This window comes from Diadema antillarum, unplaced genomic scaffold (genome assembly GCF_040938485.1).
Source record: "Diadema antillarum isolate AM-2024a unplaced genomic scaffold, OU_Dant_1.0 scf00000065, whole genome shotgun sequence".
Classification (NCBI taxonomy): domain Eukaryota; kingdom Metazoa; phylum Echinodermata; class Echinoidea; order Diadematoida; family Diadematidae; genus Diadema; species Diadema antillarum.
Window position 1 is genome coordinate 2,702,338 of NW_027270954.1, and position 20,324 is coordinate 2,722,661.

Sequence of the window (20,324 nt, forward strand, 5' to 3'; positions counted from 1 at the left end):
TAATTTTTAGCATGGGCTTCTCTTTCCGAATAACACAATGATTAAAAAAAACAACCCAGTAGTTTCTATAAATAGATTATAGTTCTACAGAGAATTGCATATTTTCTCTTCCGCTTTCAGAAATGCATTCTAGAATAGTTTTCTTATTCTTTTATTGCTTAATCATATAGGCATATCTCGCTTCCTTTATTTGGTACCACTGTTAAATCACCTGGTCTGAACTAATCTGTTAATTCTCCGTTTCTCTTTCACAAGCACGCCGGCGGGTCTTACCGCCAAACATGACGCAAGCTTTGTGCTTTCATGGTCCCATCATACTTCTCTTTGTACAAATAAGCCATTTCGAATTCGACCAGTTGAGTTATCATTGTAATTACTGTGTTATTTTCATGTATGTATTTTTTTTATTGTTGGCCAGGTAAAAGAATCGTAGGGCCTACTGTTATTTTAATGCGATATTGATATACAAGAAGTATAAATAGGGCCTAAATTGAAATTGGAATTGTGATAGGCCTATGTTTATATTTTTTTGTATTTCATTGATTTTTTGTAGACCCCGTTTGTTGCATCTGAAAGAATGTGTGCTGGTTATTATGAAACACAATTTGATTTGAATTGATTTGAATTGAAATAAAATTCAGGATTTGCGTCGATCAGAGGTTTATGTTTTTGTAGTTTTTATTTATCTATTTTTTTGGACGCTTTCAATATAAAAAAAAAGGTGAACTGTACGAAATTAGATTCGTGTTTGCAAAGAAGGATAAAGTTTAGTAAACAGACAAGAAAAAAAAAAACCGCCCAAAAATAGAACGAGTGAAAAGTTTATAGATATTTTGCAGAGCTACCAAGTCTCACGCATTCTGCGTGAGACTCAAGCATTTAGGGTCTGTCTCACGATCTCACGCATGGCACCCATTTTTCTCACACATCTGGTGAAGTCTGCAATTTGGGCCAAAAATAAGGAGCATAGCTCAAAGGATTTAGAGTGATAGGCCTAGTTGCAATTGAAGGTATATTTCCCTTTTGCCTTTCAAAATATTATTAGTAAAAAATCTGATCGCATCATTGAGAGCTAATAATTGAAAAAATCTCCCTATCATGGGAGGGGGACACCCTCCTCGTTCGCGTGCGCATGCGCGCAAGCGCCGAGACGCCGAGTCATAAAAATCTCACTCATAAAAGTTTTTTGAACTTGGCATCTCTGATTTTGATCGAATGCTCCTCAACAGCGTTTGTGAGTGCGGCTCATTGATAAGTATTGGTGCAGCCATGCGGCTACTTTAGTAACCTCGCGTGAACTTTGAACTCAGTACTACGTCGCCCCATGTGCACATCGTGCGTTCCGTCCACAGAACTGTAGAGTTCTGTGGTTCCATCTCCTACTGCAGTGTGCATACCGGATTTGACGGCGTCGCGTCGGACGCACACACACACCCGATCACAGACGTGTGGGACCAAGACGTGGAAAGGAAACTAACTGTTACAGATCGCCTTGAGGAAACAGCTCGGCTCAGCTCAGCTCATCTGACCTTCTTATCAAAAGGAAGAGGACGGAGCTGATTATCAGTCATGGCTATCAAGTACCTCACTCAGGAGCACTTAAAGGGATTCGATAAATATAAGGTAAATTAGACTCTAACAGTTAATGATATATCTCACTTTGACAGGCCAACACTGTCACTGTTTACATGCACAAAAACCGCACCCACCTTCCCCCATAGCCTAGGCCCATGCCATGGGCCATGGCTACATGTATGATGTTTAACAATAGGCAAATTATTTCAGGCTGTGCTGTGTGTAGCCTGTAGGTGAACAAACAAAAAACACGGTTAGGGCTAGGGTTATTTAGAAGTCATGGTACTCGTAGAGTCGTAGTCATTAATGGTAATATAGATCGACACTAAAATGAATATTAACTGGACATTGGCAAGTTCATTTCATTTGCAGCATATGAGCATGCAGTAATGTAGCCCCGGAGACCCGCCGCTCTGCGGCGGGGTCCTGGCGGCTACCCCGCAGTTTCGTTCAAGTGAGAATCACGAACAACTCCCTATTGCCACATATACGGCAACTTCACAAATAAACCATGGCTAAATGTCCATCATAAACACAGTGACAATATAAAATGAAATATACACTACCCCATTGCCTTGGTCCTTCTCACCAATTTATCTGGAAACTGCATAATTTTCCACATTTTTTAGGAGTAGGCGGTCTGCCCTAGTGGAGAGCTTTGCTGCTATTTTGAACGGGTTTATCCATCAGTACGCATCTACGCATGCGTAAACAATGACGTCAACGTTACGGACGCAAAAGGATATGAATAATGCATCATCGCACGGTGAATATGCATCATGTAGCGAGTAATACAGCTGTCAATGCACTGCACTGAATGCATTGTGTGCGCATGTGCAACTGATTGTGAGTTTTAGTGAGCATCGGTGAGCTGAAGATATTTGCCTTATAAGACAGCATTTTCTGCATCATAAGCAATGAAATGCATCAAACAGTCGCCGATGTGAATCATTTAGGTTTAGTCCACCCATGTAAGTATTCCCAGTAGTTTTTGTTGAAAAATTAAGGAAATACAGCGCCGGAACGGCACCCGTTTGGTACAACATTAAAATATCGAGGCCAAAACGGCGCAGCCCCAACACTGTACGTTGTACGTTGGGGCTGCTGGTCGCAGTTAGCAGTAATGTAACTACACGCAGCGCTGTCGCGAAGCGACAGCGCTGCACCTCTATTCCTTCGCGGACGTTGTTATCGTTCACTGTTTCCTTCATGAATATCTTTATTAATCGTGGAAAACTAAAATATAAGGAATTATTGTAATCTATGACCATCATTCAATAACCGGTATGCGATTTTTTGTTTAATTACGTCTAAAACTTACCGAAATCTATGGCTGAAATCAGGTCTGTAAACGTCCTTACTGCTTCACTCCTCATCTGCGTGTTATATGAATGGCATTCACTCTCGTATACTACAACGTAGGTAGTCGGGGCGGAAGTGATGAGATAGTCGGATGACCCCGACTAAAAAAGTTCAAATCATTGCCGGTGCAGCACGCGCGGATCTACTACAAGCTTTACGTAACACATGAAACACACGGGCGCACGGGCGTACGTAAAAAGCAACCACTTCTGAATGCGCATGCGTGGTAGTTTGTTGCTTTTGTGAAGCTCTCGAAGGAAAAGATGCCACCGCACGATCTACTCCGAAAAATTCAACAATAAGGTCTGGATACCAACAAAACGCCGAATTCAACTCAACCATCAGGAAAATACGCTGTAGGTAAGTGTTGCAAATTATATTACTCTTAAAGTCATACAAAATAAAATTTATTTTATGTGATTTTGCCGTCAATAGTGACGGTCGTTTACAACGTTGAAACACTAACACATGTCAGACCCTGTGCGCAGCACAGTGTCTGGTCAGGCTAGCAGTAATGCAGCCAGGCCAACCCACCCAGGACTGCGGGGCCCAGCCCCAGTTTCGCTCCTACAGTAACTATACACAGCCCAGTCGCTGTACAGTACGTAGCGGCGGCACAGCGTACTAACAGCGTCTGGTCGGGCTACTCCTACATCAGTCCGGGAAACCCGCTCATGAGGACCGCCCCCGCGTACGAGGACTGTCCCTCCTCATGAGGACCTCCCCCCCGCCTCATGAGGCCCCCCGGGGAACGCCTCATGAGGCCCCCCATTCACTTCTTATTCATCTCACATCTGACGTATAAATTGTCGCAACTTTGCACGGTGAATTTTTTGTTACACACACATGTCCACTATCCATGATGAAAAGAAGAAAAAATCCTGTCTGTTTTTTTTTTTCAAAAATCAAGATGCAGAGCGCCCATCAAAACACAGGCGCCAGCGCGTTCGCACAATGCAAGACTGCCGCACCTAGCGGCCTGATCTGACTAAATATTTTCGATGCTTTTTTCTGCGGCTCTCACCTCTCCTCGCACGAATCAGCCTCGTGAAGCTGAAGTCTGACATCTTTTTGCACAAATTCGTAAGGAGAAAAATTAAATCAGTACTAACCTGATCTTGTCCATATATTCCAAATTACTATTCCACACTGATAGAGTAGGTGGGTAGATGACATACTCCAGTTTGTTAGCAAAATAATCACTTTGTAGGTATGACGACTTCACTTTCTTCGTCAATTCCGCCCACGATTCCGCCGTTTGGGCGCTTTTTCTGGAATCATCCCGCGACGCGACGTACGTCGCATCACATCACGCATCCAGCACATACCAGACTGGTATGTGCTGGATGCTTGATGTGATGCGACGTACGTCGCGTCGCGGGATGATTCCAGAGAAAGCGCCCAAACGGTAAGCGGGCGGCGGAGAAAACAGACAAACAAACAAACTAACTAACTAACAAACCAGCAGTTGCATTATATCAGAACGTATACAAATTTTTGTGTTTCATGTATGTATCATCTCTTGATGTATAGTAGCGTATCCGGGCACTTACCCCCTGGGCAACTACCCTCCTGATAATTACCACCCGGATAATTACCCCCAGGTCTATTCCCCCTTAGGGCAACAACCCCCCCGGACAACTACCCTCCTAGGGCAATCACCCTCCAGGGCCATTACCCCCTAGGACAACTACCACCCGGTCATCTACCCTCCTAGGGCAACTACCCCCAAGGGCAATTACCCTTAGGTCATCTACCCCCCGGATAACTACCCCCTGGGTAACTACCCCCTGGATGACTACCCCCCGGATAGCTACCCCCCAGATAATTACCACCCGGATAACTACCCCCTGGATAACTACCCCCGGAGAACTACCCCCTGGGTAACTACCCCCCGGATAACTACCCCCAGGATAACTACCACCCGGATAACTACCCCCCGGAGAACTACCCCCCGGAGAACTACCACCCGGATTACTACCCCCCCCCCCATAACCATACCCCGACCCCCACCCCCGCCCTCTCCTGATACCTACTGGACAACCCTCCCTCCCCGCCCCCCGAAAGAAGTACCACCCTTTGTAATTTTTCCATAAGTTCATAACGCCATATCAGAAGATGCACCTTTCTCTTACACTGTCATCATTTACTCTTTTGGCTTGTCATTTTCTACCGTTATAACACATTAGAAGATAAACATAAGAAAAGGAGAGTTGATTTCACTGCAATTCATATTTCCTTAACATTAGCGAGGGACCCTTCGACATAAAGCCATAATTTCTGATAGGATCCGGGCACGGTTTTATGAAGTCAGTCCTGACAAGCTGTCAGTTCCACACAATTACCAATCGTTGTAGGTCAATCAAAGCAGGTCCATGGTAACAAGTCGGTGACTCGAGCTTATCAATCAAGCAGAACCCATGGTTTTATTGAAATTATTAGAGACTAACAAGATGTCATAACTGGCAACTTTTATCAAACGGTGCCCTAATCTGTCATAAGAGTAAGATTACAGCTTGTGGTATACAAGTAGAATTGTGCTAGTTTTCAAGTTAAATGTTCTCGACACTTTAAGGGGAAATCCAGTTCATATATAAGTTAGTCTGATTAGAAAGAGTAAAATATTACGAGTTTAACGGTATTTCTTTTTTTTTTTACAAAACACCCCTAGTTGTTAACGAAGTCTTTTGTCCTGCACCCTCTTTTTTAATAGATCTATAGAGAGTTGTAGTTGACAGAATCCTTTTTACATTATATGGCTGCTCTGTTTTATCCCGGCCATTTCAAGAGTATTTTTTTTTCACAAAAACTTGAATCCTTCTTGGAATAACATGCTCTTTAATATTTCGTAAGGGATTTCTAATTTTCTCACCCAAAAGATATTTAAAACCTGAAGTTAGGTCTTGACCAAAACCAGACGATATGTAGTGAAAAAATGTTGTTGTTTTTTTCAATTCAAATAGCAAACGTTGTTCGAAAATAACAATAAGAAACGTAATTTTCTGGGGGAGAGTTATTGTAAGAGGGGTGACTGTTTGGAGCCTAATTTTAATAAGGAGTAATTGTCAAGGGAGGCAATGCTCTGCGGTGATCATACCAAGGAGGTGACAATCTCTTCCCACATTCTTGATATACTAGTTGTTAATGCCCAATGATGCAGTAGGGCAATTCTGAAATGAGCATTAACGGTATAACAGTAAAATAGTTACAAAATTGATGAAACAATGCAAAGAGAGAAAATTAAGACAGAGACGAAGAACACAAATAAAGATACAGTGCACTCCCATTACAACGAACACGGTTATAACGAAATTTCGTTATAACGAAGCAAAACTTCTGGTCCCCAAATTATCGCCATTAAAGTCTATGGTACACAATTCGCTTTATATAACGAAGACGGTTATAACAAAATTTTCGTTATCACAAAGTATTTTCTGAGCACCACTGACAAAGAAAAATAAAGGAAATGTGCTCCGTTTTAACGAAATGCGGATCGCATTCGAAAATGCGTAGCGGAACAAGCATTTTTAAAGCGTCTCTGCATGAGCGAACGCATCATTGAATGTTCACTCCGTGTATCACGCACAGTTTCCGAGGGGAACTTGCATTATTGTAATACAATAATCTGAATTCAGATAAGGTTAGTTTCATTGTTCCGAAGTCCTTTAATACAAAACACAGATTCTGATACAACTAAATGTCCGTAATAGTTCGGAAATGAAATATTAAGCACATTTTGGCGTTATTCCATAACAAAGGTTCGTTAATCCGATAATAAAATATGGTCGTTATTCTCATTCTTATACGGTTCGTTAGTCCGAACATGATAGGAATTCAAAACGTTCGTTAATCGGAACATTACAAAAATATCGTTAATGCATGGTGAAAAAAGGAGAGTACACTAACGAAACTTAAGAACTGCAATCCTTATAATCGTCTTAAGATAAATAAATCTTCGAAATAACTAACCTTTCTCATTTTTTTTTTCATTAACAAAATTTCTTCGGAATAACGAACCTTATTTCATTTTCGGATGAAAAAGCCTTCGGAACAAAGGACTTTCTGAATAGTGAACCTTTCTCACTTTTTGATTTATAAACCTTCAAAATGACGAACCTCATTTCATTTTCAGATCAACGAACCTTCGGAAAATGAACAATATATTATTTTGATCTAAATCATGAACTTTCGGAATAATGATTCTTCAGAAATGCGAACCTTCAGATAAACAAACCATCGGAATCCCGGGAATGGCAAAACTTCGGAATAAGGAGCCTTCGGAGTAACGTACTTTTATAGTAAGAAAAGAACTTTTGGAATAGCGAACTGTAACCAAATCCTACACCGTCATTTTCTCCACATGTGTGACAACACAAACAACTTTATGCTCTTTTTAAAATGTAATATTTAAACGAAATTAAAAAGGTATTCTCCCATCTCACATAGCTTTCCAGCGTATGAGGATTCAACAAACAAAATTTTTTATGTGTGGTTTCCTTCTTTTCCTTATACATTGCATATTATATTTGTTCGGTTATAATGAAATTTCGTTAAAACGAAAACAAAAACAAAAACAAAAACAAAAAACTGCCGGTCCTGAGCATTTCGTTTTAACGGGAGTGCATTGCACATGAACACACACGAGATAAATCCCTTGTAATGAGAGAAAGAGGAAAGGTGAGTAATGAATGACAGGAATAGACTACCTTCACGGTGGACAGAGAAAAGCGAGAGGGAAGAGGAAGATGATGGGTCAAAACCAGGGCACGTGAGGCATGAGATATAAGCTCCTCAAAATAAAGAAGTGTTACATGGAGTTGTTGTAAACCATTGTGGCTAAAAAAATATTGCAAAAAGTATAACTCATTCTGAAGTGTAACATTTCTTCAAAATGTCTTTAATTCAATGGTAAAGGCATTCAAACTTAAAGGGACTGTACAGTACTGGTTGAGGTGGGGATTCATGTTTTGAACATTCTTCGGTGAGATAGTGAGAAACATCTCATGAAATATGAAAGAGCATGTAATTTTTAAAAGGATTCAACGTTTATTTGATGAAAATTGGTGTTCAAATGGCTGATATCCAAAAAAAGTGATAATAATAAAAGGCGACATGCCCCACCTTTATTAGGATCTCTTTGTTTCACCTTGTTTTTGGATATCTCAGCCATTTCAAAACCGATTTTCATCAAATAAACTTTTGATACCCCTTAGAATTGCATGATCTTTGACATCTCATAGAGTGCTTTCTGAATATCTCGCAAAACGTTAAAAGCAAAATTCTCACCTCGACCAGAACTGTACATACCCTTTAAAACTTCTTTTATACTATACTATCAAGAGAAATCCGAAATTTCGGAACAGTAAAAGAAAATACAGATTTAGCGAAAATAGTTTTGGTGAAAGGCATTGACATTTACTGGATTACCGGGTAGGATATGAAGGGACAGCTTTGTGTTTTATGAACATAGAGTCAGAATAGTAGAGCAGATAAGCCGAAAAATTGTGCAAAATTTGACTAAAGCATGAAACTTTCACCAGTGTTAGTACATGTTACGAGATTCATTTTAAGATCGGGAGGTAAGTCTGAATTGACCTCTGATGACCTCCAAAGGTCAATGACCTCAAAATTTGATAAAAATTGATATTTTGCGTCATTGATTAATGTTAAATATGGTAATGATGTACTAAAACTCATTTTCGTTACAGTGAAATTGTCTTCATGTTCCATAGAACCCTGACAGGTTTCTACCTTTGACCTCTGATGACCTCCAGAGGTCAATGACCTCAAAATTTGATAGAAAATGACATTTTGCGTCATTGATTAATGTTGAATATGGTAATGATGTACTAAAAACTCATTTTTGTTACATTGGAATTGTCTTCATGTTCCATAGATCCTTGACAGGTTTCTACCTTTGACCTCTAATGACCTCCAGAGGTCAATTATTGACCTCAAATTATCAGAATGTTGATATTTGGTGCAATTGGTTGATGATAAACTTAACGCTGTCCTAAAAATTAATTTGTGTTACAACTGAATCTTTTTCCTATTCCTCAGATCAAGGGAAATTATTTACGCGTCTCTGCCTTTCTGAGGACTGTGACAGGTCAATGACCTCAAAATATCAAAATATTGATATTTGATGTATATTCAATGGTTAACTGTTTACCTGGTGTGCAATCATGCATTATGCTATTAGCATATACTCCATTGTATAAGAAGTGTCTTCTCATTCCACAGAACATTGGTCATTACCCTGAGTATATCCAACTTTGACCTCTAAGGACAATGTGAGGTCAGACGTTTAGAATATCACTAAAAATTTGTGTAGGATTGCAAATATTGATGTTTGGCTTCATTGGTTTAATCCTAAATGTTTAATCATGTACAAATCACGCCTTGACGTTATAATCAAAGTATGTATGCACATTCCACTTTAAAGCATTGGTTCATAGTAACAGGTCTGAGGAATGTGAGCGGTCAATTATTTCAGAAATGAAGCTTACGTGTCTTCAGTGATGGCAGTGACCTCAAATATAATATTTGTTTGGGTAAGCTATGCAGACTATAGCTTGCATGAAATTATATGCAACATTATCCAATTTGCACTGGACAAAATTTGTACGCTTAAACATGGAAGGTGGGGAGAGGAGTACCATATTTTGGGTTGATGCTTAATAGTTTGTGAACAGGCATATGGCAAAGTCCCTTGAACTGGATGAAAGGGTGACAGATGCTAACCAGAAAACAACAGGCCCACCTCATCAGCGATGTACGTCACGAGTCAAACAACCCGACTCGTACAGCCCATGAGTTACGCAGCCCACGAGTCATACATCCCGTGACCTAAACACTAGATAAACAAGGTCAATGAGCTCGGCATCAAATATAATAGGCCCACAAGCTGTGCGGTCCGCGAGCTCGACACTCGAGGAAAACAAAGCCCACGAGATTAATATATGTATTACATCAGTAAGCTTAATCTATTCAGTGTAGGTCTTGTGGACCTCCCCCTCCCCCCCCCCCCCCCCCTCCATGTGTCGGATTCGTATGGGCCTGGTTTGCCTAAGTGTCAAGCTCATGGGCAATGCTACCTAGTTTCCAGCTGGCGGGCCTGTGTTGGTCAGTGTCAAGCTCGTGGGCTGTATGGTTTCGGTGAATGACTCATGGTCCTGGAGCATACAGTGACGTCATGGACCATTTGGAAGGCCACATACTGTGAGGCATAACATGCATTCCACATGAAGCAACCCTGTGTCTTGCAACTTGCTATTGTCATCCAATTAAGTTTGGGTCATTACGTCAGGCAATTTTGGGCATTTTTTCAATGACCTGTTTAGGAACCTCAATTCCAAATAGGAGTGGAACTACTATTTACTCTAATTGTCTTCTTTATGCTCGATACTCCTTAACACTTGGGCCTGGCCAAGAGTTGTGCCCCCATGCCCACATATTGGTTGTTTCCAATATGCCGCCATCCGGTTTGCATCATATGTGTGAATCAGGGTACGCTGGCAGCGGGTAATATCACCTGCATGATCCGGTTAAGACTCTCTGCCAGCAAGTGGTGATTCAGTGTAACCTGCTGAAATTGGTCTAGATCTATACCCTCGATCTCTTTTAAGACAGGGCAGCATCTGCGTCTTCAGTGAAGCACGCGATCGGCACACAGATCTCCTCCACGACTAAACTGGATAGACATCCTGTAGTCAGACCAGCGTTCTTATAGGTCCACAGCCACTGTATGCGATCATCAGAGTCTTCCAATGGCAATATCTAAACAGTTTGGGTGAAGGCAAGCTTTTGTCTCTATGATGAGTGCATTGCACATAGAGTACAGGATGCACGAACTGATAAGAAAGGTTCTTTTTGAATCGCGGGATATTCTACACTCCTTTCTCAGGCAGAGGTTCTGAATTATCAGGTCGTGCTCAGTCTGCACACAGTGAGCTGAACACCATATCAAGTATACATGTGTAATGATTGTGTGTAATGATATGGGAAAAATGCATGGAAAAATCAAAATACATGTTTATGTATTTTACGTGGAATCAGTTCCTGTTCCGAAAATGCGAGGCTGTATTGCAGGTGGCCTATTGAAGGTGGCCTTCAATTTGTTTTTCAGAGTATATTGGCATGTTTAACAGACTGTAACTCACAAATATGCCTCTTGAAATGTTTCGAAAAAGTTCTGCTTGCTTTTACATGAGCGGATGATTATCAGTTGTTTTTTCTGCTTTTTCATTTTGTGTGAAACAAAGTATTGTTTCTCTTCAAAAGATAGCGTGCCAATTAATCTGCACTTACTGTTAGTGCTCTATGGGCCCTATAAGACATTCAAACCCACCTTCAGCCTAGACATCCGTAGACGTTGTGGTGTCGAGCGGGATCTGAACATCTCCCATGAAGCGAGACTTCTCTTTTCTTTTCTTTTCCCCACTAACAATGTGAAACAAAGATATCCGTAGGCATTGTAGTATGTAGTCGTGGTAGAGCGAGACTTCTCTTTTCTTTTCTTTTCCCCACTAACAAACAAGTTTTCAATAGCAGGAAACATAATAGAGGTATTCGCACATACTGTTTACATTTCCCATCACATGCATTTTAGCGTGCCAATTAATCTGCACTTACTGTTAGTGCTCTATCGGCCCTATAAGACACTCAAACCCACCTTCAGCCTAGACATCCGTAGACGTTGTGGTGTCGAGCGGGATCTGAACATCTCTCATGAAGCGAGACTTCTCTTGTCTTTTCTTTTCCCCACTAACAATGTGAAACAAAGATATCCGTAGGCATTGTAGTATGTAGTCGTGGTAGAGCGAGACTTCTCTTTTCTTTTCTTTTCCCCACTAACAAACAAGTTTAGCAAGAAACATAATAGAGGTATTCGCACATACTGTTTACATTTCCCATCACATGCATTTTAGCGTGCCAATTAATCTGCACTTACTGTTAGTGCTCTATCGGCCCTATAAGACATTCAAACCCACCTTCAGCCTAGACATCCGTAGACGTTGTGGTGTCGAGCGGGATCTGAACATCTCTCATGAAGCGAGACTTCTCTTTTCTTTTCTTTTCCCCACTAACAATGTGAAACAAAGATATCCGTAGGCATTGTAGTATGTAGTCGTGGTAGAGCGAGACTTCTCTTTTCTTTTCTTTTCCCCACTAACAAACAAGTATAGCAGGAAACATAATAGAGGCATTCGCACATACTGTTTACATTTCCCATCACATGTATTTTAACATCGGAATTTTCATGTACACATTTTGCCTGGAAAAGAATTACCAAGAACTTTTCAACACAATACATGTTCAAAAGAAGCCATTTGGTTCATATATAATTTACTCGACAGAGTGACTTATAGGGGCCTACTTATCACTGTCCACGTACTCGAACAGTTTTCGCTAAATATACAAGCGGATGTTCACAAGACTGCAAAGAGTAGAATGATTTGCCCCTTAACATGTCAGACTACTACATCTCTTGAAATATCTTCAAACGTAAATTAAAGTCATTCCTCTTAAATGATTACTCTCGGTCGACGAATGAGGTCCTCGTCTGCATGTCATTGTCGATCTCGTCAGTGTGACTGCATGGGCCGTCCGTTGATCGGTCTGCTGTCACGCTGTCAGTAGGCCTATTCTCTTCGTCACCATCACTCTCCACTTTGTATCAGTCTGACAGGGCGCTTCAACATCTCCGATGACACCAGTTGACTATTTGGAGTTTGTAATTGCACTCCAAATTGGCGTAAACCAAAGTTTTGTGCTATCGTGACTCCTAGTTTTTCCTAATGTCCTGCTGCTCGCCGGTTCAGTCATGACAGTCAGATCCTCATCACATTCACAGCGTAGGTCGATGGTGCATTCGGCGTCGATAAAGATTAGTTGGTTGACTTGGAGGGGGGGGGGGGGGGCATGATGTACCAAGAAAGGGGAACTCCTGACTTTATCTCTGTGGTCTCCAACTATTCTCAAAGTTCCTCAAAATTCCAAAATACTCTGCAGCCTTTGCTTCACTACATAGTGTGAAGCCGCTCCCACTGTGCTTGCCACTCTAACTGATTTCTCGGCTGAGACATGTTTTTTTATAACTAATTTACTAACAAACTTCCTTTCCCTAAAGCATTTCATTGGCTCAATCTTACATTGGGGTGTGGCGTTCACTGGAAATTAATTTCTTACCGGTCAAATGTTCAATTTGCTCCTCCTATTCGCTTCTGTGAAAACTCAATTTTCTATGATTCATCTCAATTTCTGATTAACTCGCCCACTGTCTTTTAGTTTCTTCATTCACTTGTTCTCTGTAACCACTGGTAAAGACTTTATTGTTTCTTGGATATCAAAATGATAAACCAAATGAATATTAGTGTCCTTATGGCATCCAACGTCATCGTTGTTCTGGGTCATTATCCCTGAATTTGTCTTTGGAGTTCCTGTTTGACCCACTCCACTAAACAATAAATGCTAAAATAGAGGATAAATTCTGGCAGGAGGGCCACCTTCCAGCTCAGAGGGTCATTTATGTTTGGGGATCAGAGGGCAAAAACAAGTCATCACGTCATTCCCCGTAATTTGGCGCGGGGCTTTGGGGATGGAGAGTGCTGACCACTAGCGGGGAAAGTAGCCAACATCAAACTCATAAATTCCTATGACCATAGACTTTTCTTGGAAGAGGTGGTTTTGACACACACACACAAAAGAAAGGAAATAGCTGGAAGGAACATAAACGGTTTCATAAGGGCTTTTTACACTTGTAAATTTTTGCTTAGTCCCGTACCAAAGGTGGGGCTGGGGGGGGGGGGGGTAGGGGCTTAGCCCCACCGCTTGTACGGGACTATCCTTAGCCCACTGTTTACACTCGTTTTTGCCAAAGTGGGCTAGCCCCACCGATAATCCCGTACTATCTGGCCCTGCAAAATAGCAGGGTTAGCACCGCAATTGCGGTGCCAAGCAAGTGAGTGTAAACAGAACGAAAAAATAATCCGGGGCTAAGCAACGGAGACGAAGTCCGACCCCCACTGACCAATCAGAAACGAGGTAATCAAGTGCTGCCGGTGCGTGCGTGTACGTGTACAGTGCACAGCGTAATCATGAATATTAATGTGGTTTGGAAAGTCCGGGGCTAAGAAATACGAGTGTAAAAAGGTCAGTTTTCTCCTTAGCCCCGGACAAGAGATAGTACGGGACTGATTGGCCAGTGTAAAAAGCTGAAACAATTGATACGGGACTAACGATAGTCCTGGGTCAGAGAAAGTCCGGGTTAAGAAACACAAGTGTAAAAAGGGCTAGGAAAAGGACTGCAGTGTTGTTTTCCTTTACGCTCTATCCTATTCTATTCTATTCTATTATATTTTATTCTTTATTATAAACACGTGCTAGTAGCCATCTGGGCTACAATTGTGTTTGTTCTGTACATCCTCTAAAGGTCACCAGAGGTCAGAGGTAGAGCCTTATCTGTGCTTCTTGGAATATGAAGACAATTTCTTGTAAAACAGGTATATGCTTGTTTTGTACATCTTAACCGTGTTTATCATTAACTATTAAATGACACTACAGATCAATATTATGATATTTGGAGGTCATTGACCTCTAAAAGGTCACCAGAGGTCAGAGTTAGAAACCTGTCTTTGCTCTTTGGAATATGAAGACAGTTTCATTTCAAAACAGATATGCTTGTTTTGCACATCTTAACCATGTTTATCATTAACTAATAACATCACAGATCAATATTATGGTATTTTAAGGTCATTGACTTCTAAAGGTCATCAGAGGTCAAAGGTAGAAACCTGTCAATGCCCTGTGGAATCAGAAGATTTGTAGTACAAATGCATATTTAGTGCAGCGTAACCAAGATCTAAGCCTGTCATTCACAAATGCCTCCAAACATCAATATTCTGATATTTAAAGTTCATTGACCTCTGGAGGTCATCAGAGGTCAAATCAGACTTACCTCCCGATCTTAAAATGAATCTTATGGTATGTACTAACACTGGTGAAAGTTTCATACTTTAGTCAAATTTTGCACAATTCTCGTGATTTTGAGGGCTTAACCGCTCTACTAGAATACAGAGGGAGAAATTAAGCTTGTACATAAATCGTCCTAAATGCAAACGATACAAATCGTAAATCCTTAAGATGTTGTTTTCATAAGATGATGTCTCAGTATGGCATCTCCGTGATTCCTGGCAAATAATACAAAGAACTTCGTTTTCTGTAGTAACGATATCCTTTTTATTAAAAGTAAGAGTCGGGGTGGGGGTGGGGGCAGTGACCCGGGAGGTAGTTACCCAGGGAGTAATTGACGTGGTGCACTGTCCTGGGGGTAATTTTCCTCTTGATAGTTATAGGGGAGGGGAAGTTGTAGGCCTACTTATCCGGGGTAATCATCCATGGGGAGTTATCGGAGGGGGTAGTTATCGGGTGGAAGTTATCTGGGGTCTAGTTATCGGAGGAGGGGGTAATTAATCTGGGGATAATTATCCTGGTGGTAATTATCAGGGGGGGGGGGGGTAGTTATCCGGAGGGTAATTATCCGGGGGGTAATTATCCGGGGCGGTGGGTAATTATCCGGGGAGTAATAATCCGGGGGTAATTATCCGGGGGTAGTTATCCGAGGGGTAGTTATCCGGGGGGTAGTTATCCTGGGGGTAGTTACCCAGGGGGTAGTTCTCCTGGGGGTAGTTACCCAGGGGGTAGTTTTCCAGGGGGTAGCTATCCAGGGGGTAGTTTTCCGGGGGGTAATTATCCAGGGGGTAGTTATCCGCGGGGGTAGTTATCCAGGGGTAGTTATCCGAGGGGTAGTTATCCAGGGGGTAGATTTCCTAAGGGGGAATTGCCCTGGGGGTGATTGCCCTAGGAGGGTAGTTGTCCTGGGGGTAGTTGTCCCAGGGGGTAATTACCCTGGAGGGTAATTGCCCTTGGAGGGTAGTTGTCCGGGGGGTAGTTGCCCTAGGGGGGAATTGTCCTGGGGGGTAATTATCCGGGTGGTAGTTATCCGGAGGGTGGTTTTTCAGGGGGTACTGTTCCTAGACCCGTATAGTAGGCATTTGTTGTTGTTTTTACAGCGTTTCCTAATAAATGCCTATAGCGAAAACCCAACACAACTTTTATCAAGGAGGGAAGGGAAATTAAATTTAAATATAACATAGTTTACAGAAATCAGACATGTAAATATGGCAATCATATACATCCGCACGGCCGATTGTAATCTCTTACTTTGATTATCAAACGTGATCGCCTCAAAAGAATTTTGACTACGATTACAGAGGTATCATCTACAAGACATAACTGATGGTTTACATAAGTGATCATCAATTCAGTAAGGATTAGTCAAGTCATGAATTCACTTTACCCATCATGTCTAATCGAACCACGACATTGTTTGGGTAACCATGCCTTTTTATTCTCATAGTTCAAACTAATTCTTGACATAATCAAAACAAATAATTCTTTATATAATTTCTCAAATACTCGAAAGATGGCCTAGGTCAAAACTTTCTACAAAGATTGCGTACGGCAATCTTTACTAGCCTAAACAAGTTTTCTAGAGCTATCAGTTCCCCCTATGACGATGACTTCGATTGCATTTTGAACTTGCATCGAACTACTTTCAAAACAGCTATTACCTTTATAGTTCAATTAATAAACCAGTCTTTTGAATTCATAACCAACATTCGTAATCGTAACCATACAGTAACATAATACTGCATGTCAATAAAAGTTGGAAAATGTAAATGCTATGTCAGTAGCGCAGAATAAATGAGTAACGATTATCTTCATACATTCTAATTCCTAAGTGATGTCGCTGCGAAAATGGTTTGACGACTGCTTCAAGCAAATAAAATAAAAAGGAATGGGATTTACTTCTAATGATAGTGCCACGCCGTACAATGCATTTCACTGTATTTGGTAACGTTTCGTTACGTTTCTGTGCGCTTTACGTACGGAAAATAAAAGGCAGATTGATGCTATTAACATGCTAACACACAACGCATTCAAAATGTTTTTGTTTTTTTTTAATAAAAATACACAGTGTACAATATAATGCTTTAGTATACGTTTTGAAACTTTGAATTTGCGAGTCCTTTATAAAGTTATAAGCAGGGTTATTACATTATCAAGCAAAAATTAAAGTATTTAGGGATTCGGATTTGCGCAGAAGACTAACAGTGCTATATATGGCGATCGTTCGCAACAGAGACAATCCTCTTCATTAGATATACAATGTAATTCTGTCTTCATGAATTGAAAGAGAAACGAAAAGAAGTCAACTTTTTAACTTCATTTAGCTTCTCACCAACTGAACTTAATTTGATCTGCCATGCATGACATCGCTGTGTGTTCTATTAATTCTATTGAATTATTTGATCGGCGTGCTTGTTTTTTATGCAGAATATCGCAAGTAAGTTTAATTCATTGAAGTTCATAATGTTTGTACATATGGCGTGTTCGTTGTTTTGTATTTTCATTTTCATAATATATCATTTGTCCATTATCTGATTCTGACCACGAAAATATGGCGACTGTTCAAATGCGGAGCATGTACTGGAAAAATGTAATGTCTCCTGCCAGTATAGACAAACTAAATTCTAGTCTATCCCCGCTTTAAATGGAAATGAAAAAAAAAACGAAGTTCGACTTTCAGTAGATTCCAACTGTTTTGTATAGTGCCTGATTCATGTAATGGACACAATTCTTCAGCACATAAGCAATCACACAACTTTCGGGAATAGATGTATGTCTTTATTGTATCTCATGGAAGAAAACTCGTCTCCTTGCCTGAATTTTAGCTTCTTCCTGTTCAAGCCTGAAAGAAATAGTTGAACATCAATCGCAATCACTATATAAGAGAGGCACATCCTTAAAAGTAAGCACAGGAGTACTGAGACACACTACGAAATAAAAACGGGCCTTTTATCACTATTGACAACGCATGACATTGAAATGTGTTTTTTTTATCCTTGGGGGAGGGGGGGGGGGGGGTTAATACAATGGATTATTCTGAAGGTTCGTTAATCACACAAGGAAACATGGTTCGCTATTAGCTTAGGTTCGTTAACAAGAAAATTAAATGCGGTTCCTTTCCGGTGGTTCCTTTACCCGAAAGTAATCAAGCAATCATTTTTTCTAATAAGGTTTGTGAATATAAAACGAAGTGAAGAAGGCCTAAGTATTAATTCCGAATATTTGTCAGTATTATTATCTATACTCCAAACTCCAACTGCAAAAGTGATGTAAAAAAAAAATCAACTTAAGCTCCAAGTTAATGTTTTTTTATATGCTATGGTATTACAGAAGTGACTGAGAATAAGAAGTATATTTATGATACAATCATTGTAAACCCAACGTGAAGCTGTCAAGCCTACATCAACCTTTGCTTCTGATATACGTATAATATGTGCAGCATTGGCAAGCGTGATAAGTGATGATTACTGTGCACACAACGCCTATAAAGGAAATGTGCCTAATATGGCGGGAATTCAGAATGTTACGGCTGTATACAGCTGCAGCAGAACAGACGCGAAAGCAGTCTTTGATGCTCTGCAACATTACGACCATGTGCGTAATTTGAGGGTTTTTAGTACACGCAAAGAACACGATCTCAAAAGACGACTATCGTTAATTAACGTCATTGACTTTTTCTACCGATGCTGTCTTTTGAACCCCGCCTACAATAGGTTCTCAGGTTCTATTTAGGTATTGGTACTTGCTAAACGCATCCTCTTTAGTTTCCATTGACAACAACATGGGAGGAGAATGGAATCGATGAACGCCCTCGCTAAAAGACGCTTTTCGTAAGACGCATTGCGTGCTCGCTTACAATAGGTTCTCAGGCTCTATATTTAGGTATTGGTAGTTGCTAAACGCATCCTCTTTAGTTTCCATTGACAATAACATGGGAGGAGAATGGAAGCGATCAACGCCCTCGCTAAAAGACGCTTCTCGTAAGACACATTGCGTGCCTTTTTTTCTTTCTACTGTTTCCTATTGTTTGTGAGTTAAAAACTTGCGGCAAACCACAACGCAGCCGACACGCAACACGTACCGACTCATTCATGCGGCGGCAACGGCACGGACACAAACGCGCCGAAGTTTACATTCGGGCTGCCGTATTGGTCAGATTTGTTAATGATAGACCTGTCCTGCGATTGGTTAATTATCTTACATACCCAAGCTATCGCCTTATACGGTAGTACGTGCGATGGAGCGTAAACGCCGTCGCTAAGCGGGACTGTTGTATTGTTTCGTCCCGTGAAAGAAACAGGTTGTGAGCTTGAACATAGCCTGAACTTTGAGAACGATTTTCTCCGTTATTTAGAAAATGGACTGGCGTCATGAACATAGTTGATATTCGTTTTAATGATCTATAGGGATGTCGAAATGAGTTGTATTACATATCAGTGTAAAGCTTAGAGTCTGTAGAATTCACATATAGGCATAACTACGATTTCATTTTTTGCGACTTTTGACTCATTCCGACGGAGCGCATCACATATATGGACAAGATCAGGTTAGTAAGTACTGATTTAATTTTTCTCGTTACGAATTTGTGTAAAAAGATGTCAGACTTCAGCTTCACGAGGCTGATTCGTGCGCGGAGAGGTGAGAGCCGCAGAAAAAAAGCATCGAAAATATTTAGTCGGATCAGGCCGCTAGGTGCGGCAGTCTTGCATTGTGCGAACGCGCTGGCGCCCGTGTTTTGATGGGCGCTCTGCATCGGTTGATTAAAACTCGATTTTTGAAAAAAAAACCAGACAGGATTTTTTCTTCTTTTCATCATGGATAGTGGACATGTGTGTGTAACAAAAAATCACTGTGCAAAGTTGCGACAATTTATACGTCAGATGTGAGATGAATAAGAAGTGAATGGGGGGCCTCATGAGGCGTTCCCCGGGGGGCCTCATGAGGCGGGGGGAGGTCCTCATGAGGAGGGACAGTCCTCGTACGCGGGGGCGGTCCTCATGAGCGGGTTTCCCGGACTGACATACAGTAACTTTACAGTGTATGATTGAGGGTATACGTACCACCTATCGGCACCCTGAATTGCAACTCATTTACTCCGAAAGTATAAAACAAGTTCTTCTAAGTTTTTCTACAAATATGCCGTAAATACTTCAGTTTCGAATCTCATGACTGTCCTATTGATTCTGTAGTTCTGAACCTCCGCTGTAAAGTAACGCAATTTTAGTGCATGCGATGCATGTTCTTCGCGCGGCTGTAAAGCCAAGGGTAGGCCTACCTCACGATCGGCACCCCTCCCTCCATACATGTACACTATAGATCTACATCACATGTAGGTAATACACGTGAAAATCATAGTCGTGCATCGTTACTGAGCGGAAGTGTAAAGCAAGTGGCCCAATGTTCGCCATCCTAAG

At 41.1% G+C, this 20,324-nt stretch overlaps 1 protein-coding gene across 1 annotated transcript in view; it reads left to right on the forward strand.

The window, feature by feature from the left end:
- The first annotated feature begins 1,516 nt into the window (after positions 1 to 1,516).
- Positions 1,517 to 20,324, forward strand: part of LOC139716445 (ethanolaminephosphotransferase 1-like) — a 39,806-nt gene continuing 20,998 nt past the window's right edge. The window contains exon 1 of the mRNA XM_071627990.1: positions 1,517 to 1,623. Coding sequence (XP_071484091.1) covers positions 1,570 to 1,623 — 54 coding nt within the window. The 5' untranslated portion in view covers positions 1,517 to 1,569. The remainder of the gene's footprint in view (positions 1,624 to 20,324) is intronic.